The sequence below is a fragment of the Haplochromis burtoni genome, unplaced genomic scaffold, assembly GCF_018398535.1.
Source record: "Haplochromis burtoni strain Fernald_Lab_line unplaced genomic scaffold, NCSU_Asbu1 Contig_103, whole genome shotgun sequence".
Classification (NCBI taxonomy): Eukaryota; Metazoa; Chordata; class Actinopteri; order Cichliformes; family Cichlidae; genus Haplochromis; species Haplochromis burtoni.
Genome location: NW_024582464.1, coordinates 1,517,001 through 1,539,846, shown reverse-complemented (window position 1 = coordinate 1,539,846; position 22,846 = coordinate 1,517,001). Strand labels below are relative to the sequence as shown.

The following is a 22,846-nucleotide window of genomic DNA, read 5'->3' as shown; positions in this document are numbered from 1 at the left end:
CTAAGTAAGATGGAAGTTTTGCTTCTCAGTGCGGAAGGATGAAAGATGTGTTTTGAAAATGCCACGTCACTACCGTCCTCCTCCCTCGCAGATCAGTCCGCATGTTCATGGTGCCAGCGTTTGTTATGGAACATGTTGAGCAAACCTGGAAAAGCTCAGCTCAGGATATTATTGTTGTCATTGCTGTGGATCTTTAGCTGATACACTGACTTGGTGAGTAAATGTTTACTCTTATTCAAACTGATTTTGTGGCTTCTCTTAGTTTAGCACCAGGTTTAAAATCTTGCTAGCTAGTTAGTGTTAGCCTAGCATTGCTGCTGCGGCTGGGCTCATGTTACTTAAAAATTAACACCACAGCCTTAAAAACCTTACATAAAACTATGTCTGTGAAATTTTCTGTTGATTGTTTGAAATAAAAAAGGGAGATAAGAGCCCAGACAAAATTCTTCGGGAGGTGCAGCCGTTAGGGGTGGGGTAGGGTGTGGGGGGTGTTTTCAATCCATAGCCATAACTAACTAATTAACAGAGGTGTGGACTCGAGTCACATGACTTGGACTCGAGTCAGACTCGAGTCATTAATTTTATGACTTTAGACTTGACTTGAAAAAATGTTCTAAGACTTGTGACTTGACTTGGACTTTTACACCAATGACCTGGGACTTGAATTGGACTTGAACCGGTTTACTTGAAAAGACTTGATATTTTACCCCAAATATAAAATTTAACATGCATATTATATAGAGATTGAAAATGTGACGTCATTCAGGGGTAAACCGCAAAGGATTCTGGGAACTCGTGGCAAGAGGTACTAGCGCACGCAGGCTTTCAATTGAAATCAGTCACACAGCGATAAAAAGAAACACAAAAATGTCAAGAAGCTGTTGTATTATTAACTGCAATAGCCGGTCGCATGACAGCCATGGGAAGCCGACGGGTAAAGAGATCGGTTGTTATCGGATTACGATGTTGAAGAGAAATTGTTCGAGCCATGTTTCCGAAGTAACAAACAGGCGACGGATGGCCTGGATTGCAGCCATTCAAAGACAAAATATAACGTCCCAGAACTCTCCAGCTCACAGGTTAGTCTGCTCAAGCATTTACACGAAGGTCAGTGTTTTTTAGTAGTTAACACGTCATTTTCATAACATAATTGGTGATATAGGTTACAAGCAAGTCTGGCGCTGAACAGAAATTGTCGCGCTATGCTCCTGTGTTTATTGTGCATAAATAGTGAATTGTCCTGACACAATATTGCGTTTCGCTTCTGTTATTATGGTACATTGACAAAAACATATACTTTTATTCACAGGATAAAACAGGTTTTTTGTATCACTAATTGCCCAGTGCGATTACAGCATACAATATTGTTGTCACTGCTACATTTCTGTGATGGGTACCAGAAATTATTTCCACTACTAATTAATTACCGTTGAGCTCAAAGGTCCTATTAATAAACGGTTAACGAATGTGTATTTATGGAGACGGTTTGTGAGACTGGTAAACTTACCTTTGTTTGTATGATGGTCTTACGTTCTACACGGTGCATTTCAAGGTCCTGTACCCATCCGTCGGTAAACTGTACCTGGGCTTGTTGCAGTGACCTGAAGTTACTAAACTTCATGAGTGTATGCACTCACTCCAAGAACCGTATAATTATAAATATGAGCGTGGTGAAAGTTGGGCAGCACGCTAACGTCTTTTGTCCCTCTGTGTGCTCGTAAGGGTCTGACCCTTTCACTCCTTTGATTTTTTTCCTCGTATCTTTTCTTTGCCTTTTCGTCGAGTCTGTCTTTGTACGGTCCGGCATTGTTCTCCTTCGTACATACCTTTTTTGGGGGGCAAAGAAAAACCAAGAAGGTATTGGAACCGGAGAATGAACGTTTTGCGGTGCTGCAAATGCTTGCATTTGATGCGGTACTTGGATTGTTTTGCCACGAGTTTCCGGCATGCAATGCGCGAAAGTCACGTGGTCTGTCAATCTCTTACCGTGTTGTTTGGAAAATACAGCACACTTAAAAGCAATCCTTTGATTTTTCTGAAAATCGACAGTGCGCCTTATAATCCTGTGTGCCTTATGTATGAATTCTGGTTGTGTTTACTGACCTGGAAACGATTTTATGTGGTACACGGCGCTCGAAAATCTGTCAAATGTTTTAGTACGACTTTGCTAAGCCAACCCACATCCACTGCCACTGTACCTAAGGGAAGTTAAAGACTTTCTTCTGCACTTACATTTGGATCGCCTCGATCCATGATAGTCATTCAGGAAGTAATGCCTCGACTGGAAACAAGCCATCCTTAAAATAATACAACATTCCAGCTCATGTGTTGGAATGCAAAACAAATGTGTTGCTTAAATTAGAGACTGCACTTGTGACAGAACAATAAATATATTTTATTTTGATCATATAAGTAATGTAAGTACAAAACAAACTTGAGGTAGGCCTAAACTTATTTTCAGAATAATTACATCTGAGACTTTCATTGTAAGATTATAACAGTGATGGCAATATAATTGTTTGTTGTTCAGCAGAACAGTGTCCAGTATGTTGGCTGTTATACTTTGTTGTGTTTGAAAATAAAAGTTGGGCTCATTTTAACATCATTACAAAAAGTGTTGTTAATTATTTTTAATCATATTCAGGTTACCACAAATTGTCATCTTAAGTAAGCTTTACTTAGTTTTTTTGAGGCAACGACTTTCCTTAATTTTGAGTTCTGGGAACTAATTAGATTTTACAGTGTACCTAATGCCTAACATTGGCAACCCAATGTTACGCATTGGGTTGCCTTAAACACTTTGTTTCAACAGTGTTTTTTAAGAAAAAAAAAATGGAACAGGAACTTAAATTTTTTGCAGAGGTTTTTTGCACCCTTTACCTGTAGGGTTCTCACCGACTCTGCAATGGTTTCTATAATTTGACCTAAACGGCTGGATTGGTTAAAGCTTGCCTGCCTACAATCCACGTGTTCCTGATTCTCAGCAATGATTTAAGTAAATACATCTGCCCACCCCCCAAAAATTATGCCTCCAAAATATAAAAATAAGAACCTGCCACTATTTGTTAGGCAAATACAACCTAAAAAAATCAGATACAGTTTAGATTCAGTTTCATATATTTTTTGACGCAAGACAAAACTTTTGTATTACACTCCATATTCTGTAGTTAGCGAGTAGTTTATTACGTTCACCTAACTGACATCACAAAATGAAATGTCAGAAAAAATACATCAAGAACTGCAAACGTGTTCTTAAAATAATGCTTAAAATATTAATTAGATATGAATTTCTCAGTTAGACATTTATAGTAGTTTTGCATTATAATATTGTTCAAACAGTTCAAAACCAAACCTGACCCAACCCTGTTATGCACAGTCAAGAGAATGCGTGATAAGAGAATGGTTCTTTCAATAATAAAACAAACACAGCAGCCGACAGTCTGGAGTTCACTGCTGCATGCAAAAAGAGAAGTTCCTGTTTTTCATTCTACCTGCACTCCCTCCGTCCATAAACCCCACCCTATTGAATTCAACGTACACAGGCGAGATCATCTCTGACAGCCAACCAGCAGATTTACCCAGGTTGCCCAAGCATTATCTAAACACAGACTGTTTATGTCACACAGATTTAAAGCTGTAGAACCTTAGTGCCATGTTATGCAACCTGCGGCCTGTGTAGAGCTGAGTGTAGGAACTCGATGCTTAAGGAAAAGAACCAGCATGGACTAAAAATTGCAGGTTTCACTTTCTTGATCTACATCAGAACCTGCTGTGCTTACTCCTTCAAATATTGATTTCCTGAAGGTTTTCATCATCACCTAAGTGGAATATTTTTGACTTTCACCTCACCATCCAGAATAGAAACAGAAAGCAGACTTGGCATTCATGATAAGTAGTGGACATATCCGGAAACAGTCTCTGAGACAAAAGGCCAGACTGTAGAACCGGTTTCTTAGGAGAACGTATTTTTTTATTTAGTAAATATTGTTTCTTCACGATGGAGCTGATCTTTATCTGATGTTTCACTCTGATGCAAGCATTTTATTTCTTAGCAAGATATAGTTTTATTAATCTTATAGCATTTAGGCTATAAACATTTCTCTTCATTATAAACACTGTCAATGTTGTTAGTTAACATGTACTCGTTATCTCATGTGGATTAGCTAGCTGTGACAGTATGCCCCTTCCAGCATTAGCTCAGAAAGTGTTTACAATTAAACTAACAGTATATAAATAAGAAACTTTATGTCCTACTCCATAGGGCTGGGCCATATTATACCATTCACGGTAATACCGGTATAATGTTAGGCAACGATAGGAAAATGAAATATCGCGATAGAATATGAGTAAAACGCGCATGCGCAGTGCCTTTGTTTTCATACGCACATGGCCGATTGTTGAGTGAAACAGATGAACCAGAATTGGTTTGTAAAAATGGTGCAACTTCAGTGATGTGGAACTGGTTTGGTGTTTGTCCGTCAGATACACGACAAAGCACATTTTTTTGCAGAACATGCAAGCGGCCGTCGTTATTGTCGTATTTGTCGGACTAAGATGCTCTTAAATCTGGGAGTAATCTGGGTCCTAAACTCCGTATGCTTCAGGTCAAACAACACTGCAGCATCACTGAGGTTAAAAACTGTCTAAATTCTTTCATCTTTAATAAAACGATCAGCATTGCTGCTTTACCAGGTGTAACTATGAAGTTTAACTTCCAGGCATCCATGAAAACAAAATTTATTACATTTAACAGAGTTAGCAGGAAGCTAGCGGAAGTTAGCTCGCTAGTTTCGCTAGTTACCTAAGCATGATATAGCATGTTCTGACTGAGAGATTTCTGAAAAAAATCAAACGTACAGCTCTGCTATCACTTCCAACATAAATGAAGACAGGAAACTAAACAGCAGTGACGTTTGTAGGGTTACTGAAGTTGGGCTAGCTGGTATATAATGATGTGCTACGTGATCGCTAGCGACACAGCTATGTTAGCATAACATAAACAGTGAAGCTGGAGGACGAACACTAACACTTTTCCACTTATAAAAGTTAACGTGAAGGTTCTTCATGGTTAGAGACAAATGCAATCGCATGGCAGGATGCTGTAAACGGACCAAACTTCAGTCAGGAGAACAACTGAGATAATCCATCCACAATACGAGGTTAGTCATTAATATACTGCAACAACATGGGAATAGAGCAGCTGCCAGAGAATTCAACATTAATGAATCAATGGTACAGAAGTGGAGGAAGCAAGAAGAATGAGTTTAATAAAGTTTGATTTATCTGACTGCTTTGTTTCGCTTAATGTGCCTTATAATCCCGTGCACCTTATGGTCCGAAAAATACGTACTGCACACTGCAGTTTAATGTTGCAAAGCACCTCTTTTTAACTTCAGTGGATATTATACATGGTTATGCTCAGGATATGTCAGCCCATTTCTACTGGAAATGCCTTTTGGTTAAACTTTCAGCAAGGAATTTGCATTTGCACTGTTACATTTTTATAAAGCTTTAATGTACATAAAAACCAGCTTCTTGTTTAAGTGAAAATAAATGGAAGGTTGTCTTTTTGCGCTAGTAATGTTGTGGAGTTGTATTTTGTCTCGCATCAATTATATCGTCAGTTATATCGTTATCGCAAATTTTCAAATATATATCGTGATAAATATTTTTGACCATATCGCCCTGCTCTACTACTCCAGGGGAAGTAAGGGAAGTTCTAAACTAATAACTGAATCGGATATCGATCCAATCCAAACTGGCAAAGCTGGATCCTATATGTACAGTCAATTTATTCAGTTCCTTTGTACAATAATGGTAAGTAAATTCACCCTCTGTAACATTAGGACATAATAAAACCGGCTCTAGTTCTTACCAAAATAAACAGAACCTGTGATGAACAACAAAACATATATTACACATGACAAATACCACCAATTATTGCCGTTTCTTTGAGCTTTGCACAGTCCAGCACTCGGGTGACTTTTCTGGGATGACTACTTTTGAGAAGATTGGTAATTGTCTTGAGCGTTTTTGATGTGTGAATGATCTTTCTCAGTGCAGAATGATGGACTTCCTGTTGTTTGGGAATGGCTTTATAATGCTTCCAAGAATGATGCACAACAACAGCTGCATCATGTCTGTCTTTCCTGCTTCCAATCGTATTAGCACACACCTGAATTCTCCAAAACTGCAAACTGCTAAAACTTCTGCTTTTATATAGGCGCTCATGCGGAGATTCAGTTAATCAAGTGCATTTGATTAACAGAACATGGTTGCTTTTATTTTCTTAATTCCTGTGGAAGCAGTAAGGGTGTTCTACTTCTGCATTTTGTCTTAATTTCTGTCCATCTATCCATTTCCTTCCACTTATCTGGGGCAGGTCACTGGGGCAGCAGACTTACCAGGGAAGAATTTTTGTTAAACACAAAATTACACCATGTAATCTGCATCGTTCAGTTGTTCATCTGAGGTTATAGGTACCTAATTTTAATAATGTCATGATCTGTAAAACCTTTGAATTGACAGAGGCTGTACTGTATACCATTTATACCACACAGCAACAGAAGTACACCAGCTGCTATCATAGCACAGAGAGCACGAACAGCTGTAAGATGTTTCACTCTAGCTATATAAACTGGGTTTATTTTACAATAGAGAATATTTTTAATCTGATTTACAAATGAGCTAAAATGTCACAGTGGATTTCAAACGAAGCAAACCTAACTGTATAATATTTTTCTGAGGATAAATTCAACCAGTCGAAACAATCCAATCCAAAACTTTACATCGACATGAAAAGACCAAAAAGATCATGCTCATTATGGCTCCAAAACCAAAAACATTTTGCAGCTAAGCCAAGCTCTCTCCTCCCTTCCTGTCTCAATTCAACTTCATGCAGCGTGCTAGTTAATGAAGTGCACCGTTTGCTAAACCAAGCGAGGTGGTGGGTTGGAAGGCACAAAGACCCCTTTGTTCTGCTGGGAAACTCTCAAATATTTTAAGCAAGACAAATTTATGGTGCAAAATTTAGTAGACAAGTGATGTGAGGCTTGTCCTGCTGAGAAATAAATGTGACTTACATCCTACTACTTACAGTCTACAGTCTAACATCTACCTATGTTAGACCATATGACTGCACTATTATTCAGATAACCACAAAAAATAAATACATAAGATCTGATCAAACTTGTGGACAACTCAATATAAATCTTCTGGTAAGAAGGTTGTTTCAATACATTTTGTTGCATGGCTTAAAAAAGGCTTGATAACAAACAGAAACTGTGTGCATTAGCATTATTCTGTGAACCTTCTGACATACTAACAATTTAATAACATTAACATAAGTGTAGAAAACGATAATTGACAGGTTTGTATACTTTTGGGGTACTTGAATGCCAGAGAAGTCAAGAAAGCGCTACACTCACTTCTGTACAGAGTGAATGTGACACTACGCTCCATACAACAATGCTGCTGATTGAGTTTCACTGTGCTCTTAATGTTTTTCCCACTGTTTAGTGTTAAGCAGAGGAACCTCCCCACTAAACCCTTGATTATACCCTTTTGCAGACACAAACAGCTAGAGAACTAACAGCCAAGTAATCATTTCTGTTATACTTCCTATTATACCCTTTGAACTTTAAGTCCACTGCCTGGTAAAAAGTATTGTCAATGTTGTTGTATTACAGAGCAAAAAATGCAAAGATGGAAAAATGATTGGTATGATGTACACAAAGTTAAACAAAAACTGTTAAGAGAATTCTGTTGGAAAAATAGACACTCACCAGCCACTTTATTAGGTATGCCTCTTCAACTGGTAGTTAACACAACTATCTAATCATCCCATTGCAGCAGCTCGGTGCATGTGGACATAATGAAGAAGACCTGCTTAAGTTCAAATTGAGCGCGAGGGAAGAAAACAAGGAGCATGAGTCCAGAGCATTTCATAAACAAGAAAACAGTTCAACACAGAACCAGATCCATCACGAATCCACAAGAAAGTTCAGGGGGCCGACCATGCGGACGGCAGCGGCGGCGACGATGAAACAGTTCTGGGGACCGACCGTGCGGACAGCAACGGTGGCGACAGGCAAACAATTCTGGGGGCCGACCGCGCGGACGGCAACGGTAGAGGCACCGGTGGATCAAATCCGGGGAGTGGCCATGCAGAAGGCAGTGGCGAAGGTGACAGAACAGGTCCGGAGGCCGGCCACGTGGAAGGCAGTGGCGGCGGTGGCAGCGCAGGTCCGGAGACCGGCCACGCCAAAGGCTGTGGCAGCGACGGCCTCGTTCAGGGTGCCGCCCTCTACGCTGATGACGTCCGACCAAAGGCCTGGAAAGTGGCCGGCGACACTGAGGTGGCAGTTGGGGACCTGAGGACGGCGTGGCCCCCGCAGCACCAGGCGAGGCAGAGGCTGGGCCAGATGAGGTAGAGACAGAAGCTGAAGCAGAGGCTGCACCAGGCAAAGCTGAAGCTGATGCAGGTGAGGCTGATGCGGAGGCTGGACCAGGCGAGGCAGAGGCAGAAGCTGATGCGGAGGCTGGACCAGGCGAGGCTGATGCGGAGGCTGGACCAGGCGAGGCTGATGCGGAGGCTGGGCCAGGCGAGGCTGATGCGGAGGCTGGGCCAGGCGAGGCTGATGCGGAGGCTGGGCCAGGCGAGGCTGATGCGGAGGCTGGGCCAGGCGAGGCAGAAGCTGATCAGGAGGCTGCAGGCGAGGCGGAAGCAGAGACTGGACCAGGCGACGGCGACGCGGATGAAACTGCTGCTGCAGGCGTGGATGAAACTGCTGCTGCAGGCGTGGATGTTGCAGGTGGTGGAGCAGCTGGTGGCTGGACGGGCTCCTCGGGCCCCCCAGCGAAAACAGTCACAGAACCAGCGGGCACCAGGGTCCCTGGCACACACAGGGCTGAACCAGCAGGCACGGGGGCCTCTGGCAGGGACAACACAGAACCAGCAGGCGCGAACACCTCTGGCAGGGACACCTGTAACTGAAGCTGCACTGGGCACTGGCTCTGCCCAGGCAGCGCTGGCACGGAGCAGTTCTTAGGGAGCTGCTCAATCCCCAGGGGTCCAGAGTCTGCTGGGGACTGAGACCTAGCCTCTGGTGAGGCCCTGGAGTGGCTAACTGCCCCTAAGACAGCTATGTTATGGAAAACACCCTGGGTAGGAATGAGATTTTCTCCCTGCATAGTGGTGGGGAATGGCTGAGTGGCTGGTGGTGGTTGAGGTCTAAGTGAAGATAGGGATGGCGTAGGTCCTCCTGAGTCTCTGAAACATGGTGGCTGGAAGAGCTTAGAGGAAACAGCCTGTCTCAGAAGCTTCTGTTCTGAGTGAACAGATAAACAACAGTATTTTGCAGGCTGGCTGAGTTTGCCTGGGCTCTAAGCAGAAACAGGAGGCAGAGGCGGCTCAGCTAAGCTGCCAGCGGAGAGAGGAGTGGGCTGCACTAGCTCAGTAGTCTCTGGAAATGCAAGCTTGGCAGCAACAAGCACAGTTTTTTAATTGAATTTTTAGTCAGTGAGTTACTCGTCAGTTTATTTGTTTTAGTTCTAGACTCTACAAGAGCATGAACAGAGTTATTTGTGTCTCCTAAGATGAAACCGCCCCCCTCGGATGGGATAGAGGACGCGTTTTTGTCACTCACCCCAGCCGGCTGCTCAGAAGTCCCAGAATCTGGCTGAGTTAGGGGGTGCCGGCGGGGTGAACGACGTTTCCTCCCTGATGAGGGAACAGAGGTGACGGAGGAAACTGGTGATGGTGGAGCGATGAAGGCTTGCTCCTCCTCCTCTGACCATATTGCTGCCAGGAAGGAGGCCGGTGAGCTAGGCTCAGAATGGCACGAGGAGGAATTCCGTGGCAGCCGTATTGAGATTCCCCTCTCAAATGGCAGTCGCCGGTGTGTAGTGGAAAGCTCCGTGCACCGCTGCTGCTGCTGTGGGGGCTTTGGGACAGAATACCGGGAGCGGGCAAAAGCTTGTAGCACCTCCTGGGCTTCGTGCAGCTGGTCCGTCAAGCCCATAAATCCCTTTAGTGGGCGCAGATGAGGATTTCCCTCCAGGATCGCTTCGATAACGTTAATCCCAACTGCCATTGCCTTAGCGTCCTTAGTGTGGGAAATCCACTTGACCAGGCTGTGGATGCGGGACAGATCACACTCCCGGGATGAATCCGCTGGGTCCAGGTAATGGTTGCGTTGTTCTGTCATGGCTGTGTACCGGCAGGCAGGGAGGAAGGACCCAAAAAGCAGGATTCAATTAGGCGAAGTTGAACTCAAAGTAAACAGCTTTTGCAGGTTGCAGATTGAACAGGGGACAAACTATACTGGGAAAGTATAAACTAACAGGCAGATGATCAGGGACCAAAACACAGAGCATAGACTGAGGGTGAGTAGACATTAACGACGCGACACTGACACAAGGACACACTGGGCTTAGATACACTGAGGGAGTCATCAAGGAATGAGAAACAGGAGGGAGACACAACTGAGAGGGTTTGGGCTAATGAGACACGGGGAGCAAAGCTAGACACACTGACATGAGGCACAGCCTTTCACAATAAAACAGGAAACAAGAAACAGACACAGACTTGACACTGAAGTGAACCTATACTAGACACAAGACACAACCCAAGAACTAACCCCTCACAAAGAACATAGAATAATACTAATAAACAAAGCATAACAAAAGGATCAGAATACCAAACCATAATACAAAGGAATGTAAGAACTGAAAATGCTGGGTCCAAATGACCCAGGACTGTGACAATCCCATGAGCAGCAGTTTATGCCAGAGATCAGAGAACAGCCAGACTACTTCAAACTGATAAGCTGGGAACAGTAACTCAAATAACCATTTGTTACAACTGAGGTATGTGGAAGAGTATCTCGGAATGACAAACAGCACTTGAAGCAGATGGACTATACAAGTAGGGAGCCACACTGGTTTCACTCCTGTCAGCTAAGAACAGGAAACTGAGGCTACAATTTACATAGGTTCACCAAAATTGGATGACCATCTAAATTTGGTTTGAACAAAGACTTTTTGTATTTACCCACTCAGTGATTTTCCATTGATCAAAGGCCTACCAGACATCTGTATGGTAACCAAGCTGTTGTTTCAATAAGGAGAAGGCTCTTCTTCACTGACATTTTACTGAATTGTGAAAAGTTGTGTTTAGAGAGCTACACAATGTTCAAACAAATTACAAAAAATAATATTTCTGGACAGTGGACAATGGTTCATGTCCCATTTGAGAACTCTGTACTCTCCAGTGTGTGTTTATTCTATGTGGTTTGGATTTAAAGAAAAAGGCCCGTCACAACAAAATTAACCATGCATCAATATATGGCAAGTATAGCCTCAATACAGCAGTTACTCTGGCATTGACAAACAACTTTGCTTTGACAAAAGACCCTCACATTCTAAAAATGCAATAACTAATATTTGATTAAAAAGTTAAATGTTAAAAGTAGATTGGAGTACAACCCATTAGTTGGTCACTGTGTGCAAGTTTCCCAAAATGATAACCAATGTTTAAGGAGGAGTAGCAATGCGTTTGAATAGTGGATTAACCGACAGAGAGACGACAGGTAAAAGAATGAAAGTCTGTCTATAGCATAAGCTCATTGGTATTTGGCCAGATGAGCTAAAAATAACAGAATGCCTATTATACCCATTCCAAAGACAACATTCTTAAACTAACCACCCAAAGACACTGTGTCAGCTTTTGTCTGATCGCCCCTTTAATCACTTTAAAGATTTCTCCCCTCGAATTAAAGAGATCTGAAGTACAAGTGCAAAACACACAGATCATTTGCATAATACTTGTAATGGTTTAAATCCACTGAACAAACAACCAGCCAAGTTTCATAGTCCACGCTCTTGAACTCTTTCAAAACCCTAACGTTCAGTTTTCCAAAACTGTTCACTGCAGCACAGAACTATTGTAGAAAATGTTGGAAAATAATTACTTGTTAAAATTAATCATTATCACTGTAAGAAAAGCAAAGGCAGCCTAGCAATGTTTCGCCCCAGGAGACAGAGACTGTTATGGTCTGATCTGATTATTCTGGAAAAGAATGCTGTGACAAAAGGATATATCCTATTTTTAATTTTCCAGATATCAAAAACAGAGCAATTTTATCATCAGAGGAGGAGTAATTATGAAAGGGATGATTGTTCTTCCAAAGCTTGAAAGACAAAGCAACACAACTGTATCCTTTTAACCCACTAAGCTCCACTTGTGAATGAAACATGACACCCAGTCAGATCTCCGTGAGCAGCCAGTTCTGCAAGTAAAAAGAATGGTCCAACCAAATTTCTAACAAGACCCGTTTCATGCACGTCAATGTGAATTGTTGACCAGAGAGGTGTGACTCATCAATCATCACTACGCATCAAAATCGCAATTTGACTATTCCAAGGATGTGACGCACTGCTCCACACCCTGTTTAGCACAAAACTACAATCAGGACCAGAAAGAGAGATTGTTGAGCAGGCATGCAATCTGACACCTGCTGAAAGGCAGAAACTGACAAGCTGTGAGAGGACAGACGGAGAGAAATACAACTGGCTTTTGCTTAACCAAACTATCTAAAAAAAACAAGGGACCCTGAAAATGTAAAATCAGAACTTAACAACTGGGACCTGCTCTACCAAGAGAGCTTGTGCACAGTCTTAAAATAAGTAGGTCTTAATGTTTTATCATCCACCAGATTGCCAGTAAACCACTTACACATACAGTACTCAAACAGTAAGGAACAAGATCACCATAGCCTCAAATATTGCATGTTTCTGTGCCGTGCTGAAGGCTGTCTCTTGAACAGGTCTTCTTTTTCTTCCATCAATAGTCCCCAAAAACCACAGTTCACCATATTCACTCCATAATTTTACAAAATTGCATGTGCTTCAAATTTTTCAAAATGACAAATTACATGTGTGATAATTTAAGTTTAATTTATGGCTCAGCCTCCCTGGGAAAGTCTATGCCAGGGTCCTGGAAAGGAGAGTCCGTCTGTTAGTAGACCCTCAGATACAGGAGTAACAATACGGTTTCCGTCACGGTTGTGGAACACTGGACCAGCTCTTTATCCTCTCGAGGGTACCTGGGAGTTTGCCCAACCAGTCTACATGTGTTTTCGACTTGGAGAAGGTATTCAACTGTGTCCCTCGAAGTGTCCTGTGGGAAGTGCTTTGGGCGTGTGGGGTGTTTGGCCCATTGCTACAGGCCATTCAATCCTTATACAACCGTTGCAAGAGCTTGGTCTGCATAGCCGGCAACAAGTCGGACTTGTTCCCAGTGGGAGATGGGCTCTGCCAGGGCTGCCCTTTGTCAGCGATTCTGTTCGTAATTTTTATGGACAGAATTTCTAGGCGTAGCCGAGTGGCAAAAGGCTTCCACTCGGGTGGGCTCAGAATCTCATCTCTGTTTTTTGCAAATTATATGGTTCTGTTGGCTTCATCGGGTGATGGCCTCCAGCTCGCACTGTAGCGGTTCGCAGCTGAGTATGAAAGAGAATCAGTGCCTCCAAATCTGAGGCCATGTCCGCAGCTGGAAAATTCATACACCCACGTGCAATAATTATGATTTGGAAATATATATATAGTCAAACTGAGCATATGAAAATTTCTAATTCTAATAGATCTCCTCCTCTACAGGGGTTTAAGGGTACTGGACTGATAATGGTGGTCAGGCTTCTTGATCACTTCTAATGTTCTACAGATGTTAAGGTTAGCAAAGGACCAAAAATTCATAATTGCTGGTTGGAACACCTAAAATATATTTTAGGGGTATTTTTAGAGGTATATTTAAGAAAGAATATTTTTAAAAGCAGTTTTTACTACTGAAGAGGACAATACATATAGGTCAAATAAATGATAAAAAACTGATAAATAGTTGAGGACACAGACAGTGAAGCCTCCACAGAGGGATTTAGGTCACAGACCTCTACATATCCAACCCACCGACAACCAACCAAAGCTGCAGACAGTCATCAATAGACAGCGACCGCTAGATCACCTAAAAAAAACTTATTTTACTTTTTCTAGGTACTTTTTCTTTTTCATATCTGTTGCATGGCTGTCCTTCTGTCTTTTTTTCTAAAAAAATCAGTGCCAGTGCCAGGAAGATGACACCAGGATGGCACCATAATCCTTAAACCAGTATGAGAGGGTTTAAGTTCTATATAAAAGCTCTACAGCAGTTTCCAAAATGACAAAGATTAGTAACTACTTTAACTTGCACAGGTGACATTGTGGAGTAATGCCAGTACAGCAAATTTTTGACACTCACTGCTTCAACACATTCATGTAGCCAGAGATGTTTTACTGTATATAAAAATCTGACAGAGCCTAATTAACACAGGAAGTTCTCCAAAATACTAAAGGAGGATTCAGGGTCATCTGATCCAACAGTAACTATATACTTAATCAAAGAAGAAAGTTCTAGGCCAAATCTTAAAAGTAGAGAGGGTTCCAGTGTACTGAATCCAAACTGGAAGCTGGTTCCACAGAAGAGGGGCCTGAAAGCTGAAAGCTCTACCTCCCATTCTACTTTTAAATAGTCTAGGAACACAGTATAGGGCAGAGACCATCTGCTAACTACCTTGAAAAACTAAGAGCAAGCGCATTGTCATGGTCCTGAGTCTGACGACTCAATGTTTTGCGTTTCTTTATAATATTCTGTGTTCTTGTTCATTGTGAATTCTCCCTGCAAGTTGCTTTCTCTCGTGTTCAGGTTTGTTGTTTAGGTTTTAGTTTTCCCAGTGTAGTTTATGTCTAAGTTCGGTTTTTCGCCACACTCTCCTTTTGTTTGTTGTCACTCGGGTTCTGTGTCAATAAAGCCCTCTCACTTCACTGCATATCCGCATCTTGGGTCCTTTGTTAAATTCACACGGCTTGCCCCGGGAACCCGTGACACGCATCTGGGAAAAAGAACCATTCATTTTTAAAATAATCTCACTCTATTTTTTCAGAAGACTGTATATCCAGTAGATATACAGTAAAACCTGTTCTATGTTGACAGATGAGTAAAATGCAGTGGAACCAAGGTCTACAAAATCCCCACGTCAAAGAGAAAACCACATACTATACGGCTGAAAGCTGCTGTCCTGGGTTTGAAACCACCCTGCAGCCCTTTGCTGCGTGTCCAAGCTTTTGTTTTGTTTTTTTAAATAAAAGCTCAGTGTAATAATACTGCACTTCATTTAAATCAAGTGGACTTTTTGAGCTTTTATGTACAGTCGACATGTCTTAGTAGAAATATCACTTTCATTTAGTGTAGTGTTATATCAGTTTTCTTTGTAAAAAATGTACACACTACCCAGAACATCACAGGCAAAAAGAGGAACTGAGAACATGCAACACGTTGTTGAGTGAGTTTAAATGTTACTGGGTGGCAAAGGGGCATGGAAACTACACTGAGTTTGGCCATTACTGATGGATATGCTGGTGCAGAGTCATTTACTGTGTTTACAATATACAGTGCTCAGCTCCCCTCCAGCTGACCATGTTATACATGAAACCAGAGACCTTTACATAACAGCTCACCAGCCTGTCTGGCCACATTCTGTGTCTATCGGCAGGACTTGCTAAGTGACATACTGACATGCACTCAACCAACACGACATCCCCTCTACTCACCTGACAGAGTCAAATGTGACAGCTGGCTACCGAATCTTACAAAGTGATTATAAAAATAAATAAACACGGCTATTGTGTGAAGCTTTATGCAGAAATATTGTAAACTATCCAAGTGACATTGTTTTGTCATTCAGTAAATGTACACTGCAGCTTCTTTTTAAGACTGAGAGAGTGGCACGCCCATATTGCTCACATGATGGGGGGAAGAGAATCTGACAATGAGTTAGAAAATTTTTGATAAGAAGGTACAAGTTGTTTTCTTTTTACTTCTTACAGGCAACACTGATGTTTTTCTATTGCAGCCTTGATCATGATCGTGGTATTTCATGTGGTGGAGAGTAGATACACCTATGGTATAAATTTGAAACGTCTATGTTGCTTCAATCTTGAGTTATCACATTCACAAACTGCCGCAGGGTGACCACAATAACCCATCAACCTTTTACTGCTGAGGGATAAAAAAGCATTTATTATATTCAGTAAAATATTATTCTGCACATGGCCTCTTTATCAGTGGCATGGCAGTGAGGAGAAAATAAGATAAGAATAAAAATCCTTGAGTAAGCTGTAGAAAATCAAGTCAATAAAAACTTAAATTAATCAATTCTGCACCTTTTTAAATTGTACAAGATATATTAAGGTGTACAAACCACAGGTAGTTACAGCATCAGTCTGACCCGTTAAATATAATACGATACTTTATCTACTGAAACTTTGCCATTTTAAGTTTACTTCACAAGTAAAAGGGTGAAAACCACTGTTAAATAGATCTAATGAAGTGTTAAAAACATTCTTTATGAGAAGAGAAAATGCTTCTCATGGTTTTATGTGTGCAGGCAGTACATTTGTGGAAACAGTGCCAGTGCTAGCATCAATGTCATCACTTACCCACTTGAACTATATTCTATTACGTTTCCTTTCTACTTGAAAAACATGCCCCAATTCATTAACAGCTTCAAAACGAAATGATCAATATGACCATCCTTGGGCTGTATGGATTAGAACAACTCAGGAGACTTTTCAGATAAAATACTTTATTTTACTTTATTTCTTTGACCTTTTTAAAATTTACTAAATCTGTCAGCGATTCTGATTATAATGAATCTGTTCTGAATATACTGAGCTGCATCTCTGCCAAGTTTCATTCAACAGACATGAAGCAAAACAACGCTACATTCATTTTAATTTTAGCAGCTGCGGGTTGACCCTTTACTAACTTTACTCTGTGTTTTAGTAGCAGACTGTACCTGTTGCTTGTAGGGAACTAGAATCAAAACTACAAAGGAGCATGTATCTCTCTATCTTCTGACCAAAATGGTTACCAGTTCTTACTGTCTGTTCTCCCATTAAGAACTTCAAAGCAATCACTTAAATCCTCATCTTGGACAAACTCTGATACTATTCTATATATAATGCTAAAAGAAACATCCAGACTGAAGAGTCTGCTTGAAAATATTGAGTAAGTCTTCACAGGGTTTTGTGATATTTGCTGATGTTTATCTCTGCAGCAAATGAAGTCATCTCGACATCTACCAGGTCGCTGGCTACCCATTTAGGGTTAGGGTTTTTCACAAGTTTCGTCTATGATAAAAATGGACGTCTGTTTGGATTAACCAATTCAATTTTATTTATATAGCGCCAAATCACAACAACAGTCGCCTCAAGGCATTTTATATTGTAAGGTAGACCAAACGGACACAGTCTTGGCATAACAATCGTGTTGCCAAAATGAATGTATTGAACTCCATGCGAAATGTAACATCTTCTAGTTTCTGAAAATTAGCCTATTTAGCAAGTAGCTAAAACAAAAATATCCTTGACATAACATTTATACTAAGCAATGACTTAGTGGGTGTTAAGAGGTTGAAGAGCCTGAGAACAACATGGTCATGTGAGGCCTTAGTAATGAAAACGGTAACTTACAGCAATTTCCCTGCAGGCAGACATTGATATTCCAGTGCCTTCTATTTGTTTCAGTGCATACTCCTTCTCATCTTTCCTGTGGTGAGAAAAAGAGAAAATGAAGAATATTAGAAGATGGCCAACAAAAAAGGCTTTTTGAGGGTTTGATTAGTAAAGGAGGTGTTTTGCAAGGAGGATGAGGACAGCAGAGGGCATAAAAAACATCCTGTGGTTCAAGTTCCACAACTGCCATAGAGGAATCCATGTTATTAGTGATAGCTTTTGGCAGCAAAGATCCATTAGTTCCCTGCAGGAGTGCTCCCTAGGTCTGGATAAGTGCCCCCAGTGAAATTCCCCTTGATGCAGGGACGAGAACTCAAACTACACACTGACACTTCCAAAGCTCTCAGTTGGCAATTTTCCTCTTTTTGCAAGGTAGTCATTTGCCGTTGTGCATCAAATTTGAGCATGAAAATCAGTTAATAAGTGAAATGTGAGCCCGCAGGGCCGAGCACTTTCAGCAGACCAATATTGATTATTTGAGATAAGCAGAGTTCCGGTTAAGGAAGCCCAGCCTGAACACAGAGCAGTGGAGAAAATAAGGGCTAAAAGGATTCATAAGTCTGTTTACAATAAGCAAAGAGGCATGATTAAAATGTAAACACACTCAGTGGACAGTGTCCAATAACAACTTCATTCAGTGAGCAGCCTGCACAGATCAAAGGGGTCCTCATGGTGGTAATATCAAACACTTTTCAGCCTAATTTGCATTGGAGATGGTCACGGATTAACTGGAGCTCTCAGGCACACATCTCTAATACTAATTAAGCTGCACAGATGCTCAAAACAGCTCAAACATTTAATCCTTTAGTCTATAAAAAAATTGCACATTAATATAATCAATTTACTCAATAAAACAGTTTATCCACTCCGTAATGCAAACCAGGACAAACTTACAGAGCTTGACATATAAAGATGGATCCAAACACTGTAAACCCAAATCTATATGCTTGAAATTTCAATTTTATGTCAGAAGATGAAAGTGATTATGAAACAGGTTCACTGTTTTATAGATTAAGGAAGCCCCACTTAAACACATTACACTATTAACATATATAGTGTTTATTTCTACTGTGTGCGTCTTCTGTAGTCTATGTAGTGCCCATAGTGCCCTCCATGCTTGCAGTACTAATTATGAATGTTTGCTAATAGAGGTGAGAATTACCAGATATCCCAAAATACAATATTATTACAACACTTCACTCACAATACAAGACTATTGTTATTTGTAACCTTTTTAATAACATTATCGACATTTGAAGTGCAAATTATGACTTCAAAAAACTGTCAATGTCACAGTCTATTCAAAAGTGGCGGTAAAGGTGCAACAAACTCAAGCTTTGGAAAACCATTACCATTGGTTGCTGGTCACCAAATGAAATTTTGTTGTATCTTTCAACAATGACAAGTGCGTTATCACATTGTGAAAAAAGCCACCATTTTTGTTCTAGCATGTGTGTGACTGAGCCATAGGCTTGCTCTGAATAACTGTGTCCAGTGTCTGATGGTTTTTCAGTTGAGCCAATTTAATGTAACGTAACGTTAGTCAAACAAACTTACATTAAATTGGATGGTTGTGCGTGAGATGAAACCTCTTCTTTGAAGTACTCCCCGAGTATTTTAATTCATTCATAACACTGATATTTGGCATCCCTATTTAATAGATTATTGCCATACAAAATATTGCAATACTATGCTGTATAGTTTTTTGTAACCCCACCCCTGTTAGCTAAATTATTCCACATGCTTTTTTCTGTCCTAACTGAAACATTTGTGTTGACTTGATAAGCAAAAGTAACTGTAACTATCGAGTGTATTTGGCAATTTGACAAAAAAATTTAATTCTAAAAAACGTTTGATCGAGAGTTTAAAAAAACAAAACAAAACTTGGGTGTGTCCCTCATGATCTGCCTGCTAGACGTTACTAATGAGACACCCTACTCAGTGTTATCCATGGTAACTGGCCGGTGTTGTGGTTGTTTCTCCAAGTTGGTCGTTGTCTTTTTTCTGAGTGTCTTAAATATATGCGCATATATCCATACAGTATATGCATCATCTCCAAAGCAGGAGGGTTTAAGCCATGTGGTACATCAGCAGTAACTTCAATAAATATCAGTTATTCACAGCCCAAACAGGCACTGTCAGATCTACCGTAGACAGTCAAAGAAAGAGTCACAGTTTTACACTCACTATTATTTGCATTTCTGCACCATGTTCACATATGGATACATTTTTGTATGACAGACCTTTAACCTGTATGTCTAGATTGCACGGCGGACTATGTTCACAGACAGTGATCTCTGGAGCTCCTTGGCCCATACAGTAATTTTGTGAGACACATCCATCAAATTAAAAATGAACATTTTCTTCATGAAAGAGCAAAATGTCTCCGTGTAAATATTATAATTCTATGCTGGATTCTGAATTCAATGTGATTTGAAAAATCACTACATTCTATTTTTAATGACTTTTTTGAGAATATGCAAACTGTAATATTTTATTATATTCATAACAATCCCTGAAGTGATTGTTCTTTTGGTTTCTATGAAGCAGGCCCAGAGCACTCTGAGGAGACACACCACTGACTATCAATCCTTTTCAAATCGGCGATACATTGCCCCACAACACCCACAGGGCGAGTGTTGGCTTATCTGCTCAGGCCCCTTCAGGCCAGCGCACAGATCTTGTGATGGTGTGCGTGAGCCAGCTCCGTCTGCCTCTGCCATAATGTCTCTACGGTTCACGTCTTCCTCAAAATTTGGAGCTGCGATCTGGTGCCCTGGTGACTGGCTCTTAGCAGATAATAACACCCTTAAAATACACACATACACAAGTCAAAGAAAATCAGCACTGGTAATGTCTGAACAAAGGTTTCTTTGGACCTGAACTGCTGTGATTTCATAGAACATTGTCACAGTACACCCACAACAGATTGTACCAACTAGTGGTCTGTTCTCAAAAGCCATACAGGATACTTGTAATGAACCCACTGGTACAACTCACAGGAGCTGACCAGAAGCAAGACAGATAAAGCACTAAAAATAGCTATAAGGAAATGAACAAAACTTTGCTTTTTATGCTCTTTATCCAACAGTCACGATTAAAAGAAATTTCAATGACTTCCTGACCCATACATGCACCATGAATTCCTTCCAGGACTAACTTTATGGCACTGTAAAAACATGCATCCATCACTGATATAACTATCTATAATGTAGTTATTAAGACACACTGAGCTGTTGGTGGGACGTGTTCCACTTGTAAAAAAAGCAAAACTGGATCTTTATACTTCCAAGACACAGCATTTTCACATGACAACAAGGCCCCTTAGGCTCCTTAAGCTTTCTTAAGTTGAGAAAGCAGCAAACAATGAAAATTATGCATTACTTTAAATTCTGCTGCAAAACTGGGGTAAGTCATGAGTAACATTTTGGGTACTGGGAAAAGGAGGCTTTGCTAAGCATTAACAGGTTCACATTTCTGGGAATTTATAACGCTCTTTATTCTCAGGGCCTTTCATCCTCTGAGGGTCAAATCCAACTGTCTGTCAAATTTCTGAATGACGACAGCTCTGTCAAGAACAGAAACAACGACCACATTCAATATTTTAAGTTCTCGTCTTGGGCCTGGATACATTTATTTTTCAGACCTTATGGCGGACTAGATTATAAAGCACACTGTTGATGAACGTATCTCTTTTCATACATAAGGCGCACCGGATTATAAGGCGCATTAAGCAAAACTAAACCGTCAAATTTTACTCAACTCATTCTTCTTGCTTCCTCCACTTCCGTGCCATTGATTCATTAGTGCGGAATTCTCTCGCAGCTGCTCTATTCCCATGTTGTTGCAGTATATTAATGACTAACCTCATATTGTGGATGGATTATCGCAGTTGTTCTCCTGACTGAAGTTTGGTCTGTTTACAGCATCCTGCCATGCGATTGCTTGGCAGGATGCTATTAGGTGGAAAAAAGTTAGCATCCATCCTCCAGCTTCACTGTATTTACATAATGCTAACATAGCTGTGTTGCTAGCGATTGCCTAGCACAGCATTACCAGCTAGCCCAACTTCAGTAACCCTACAAAAGTCACTGCTGTTTAGTTTTGTCTTCATTTATGTTGGAAGTGATGGCAGAGCTGTAAGTTTTATTTTTTTCAGAAATCTCTCAGTCAGAACATGCTATATCATGTTTATGTGGAAACTAGCGAGCTAACTCCCTGCTAACTTCTAACTCCGTTAAATGTAATAAATTCTGTTTTCATGGATGTCTGGATGTTAAACTTAATTGTTACACCTGACAAAGCAGTAACACTGATCATTTTATTAAAGATTAAAGAATTTATTATTGAGTTTATAGTTTGGAAAGCACTAATGCCCCCTTCGTTTTACATGAACTCGGCCCACTAACTAAAGCAATACCAGTGGTTAATTGTCTACTTTATGTTACTCCATCGAACTATTGGCTAAACTAGAGTCAAGTAGCTTAACATTGCTTTTAGGCTCACTTTGTTTAAATCCAACATATCTACACTGCTGATAAAGTTACAATATTAACAAACACAGTGAGGAAGAAACAGTCTAACTGTCTGATCTACAAACCTGAACTGTTTCAGATTTTAAAGACACTGAGTGATTGTAAAAGTTTTTAATACATCAATTCTCAAAGTACGTGAAGAAGAAAAGGCCTTCTTTAACAGCTTGGGTAAATTTTAATTTGATTCTATTACAAAGATTTTAAAATGTTAATAATAATTGTATTATTTGAGTTGTCTATAGAGGTTATGGCCACATTAGCATTATCACAGCAATACAGACAAAACGTTGAAAGAAATAAAGCTAATAAAGCTTTAACTTTATTTCATGTTTTTTAATCTCTTTGGAAAAATACAAAATATATTTAAAATACAAGTGCATGGAGGTGCAGACATTTTATAACCATAGCTATACAAACATGAACAAAAAACAACTGTTTTATGTGTATTCTTAACCAGTTATGAATATTGACTTGATAATGGCTATTATAAATGTGGAAAAACTAGCTGTTCCCTGTGACACTCCTTTTAGGTTGGATCTAATTGGAGTGATACTGTTCCTACTGGTAATAAAACAGTGTTTAGCTTTGCTATAACAACACTGACAATTCCATTCCATTCCATTTTATGTATATAGCGCCAAATCACAACATCAGTCACCCCAAGATGTTTTATATTGTAAGATTAAAGACCCCACAGTAATATA

At 40.5% G+C, this 22,846-nt stretch overlaps 1 protein-coding gene across 1 annotated transcript in view; it reads right to left on the bottom strand.

Annotated features, from left to right (window-relative positions):
- Positions 1 to 22,846, bottom strand: part of cdk19 (cyclin-dependent kinase 19) — a 71,801-nt gene that overhangs the window by 47,361 nt on the left and 1,594 nt on the right. The window contains exon 2 of the mRNA XM_005931062.3: positions 17,566 to 17,641. Coding sequence (XP_005931124.1) covers positions 17,566 to 17,641 — 76 coding nt within the window. The remainder of the gene's footprint in view (positions 1 to 17,565; positions 17,642 to 22,846) is intronic.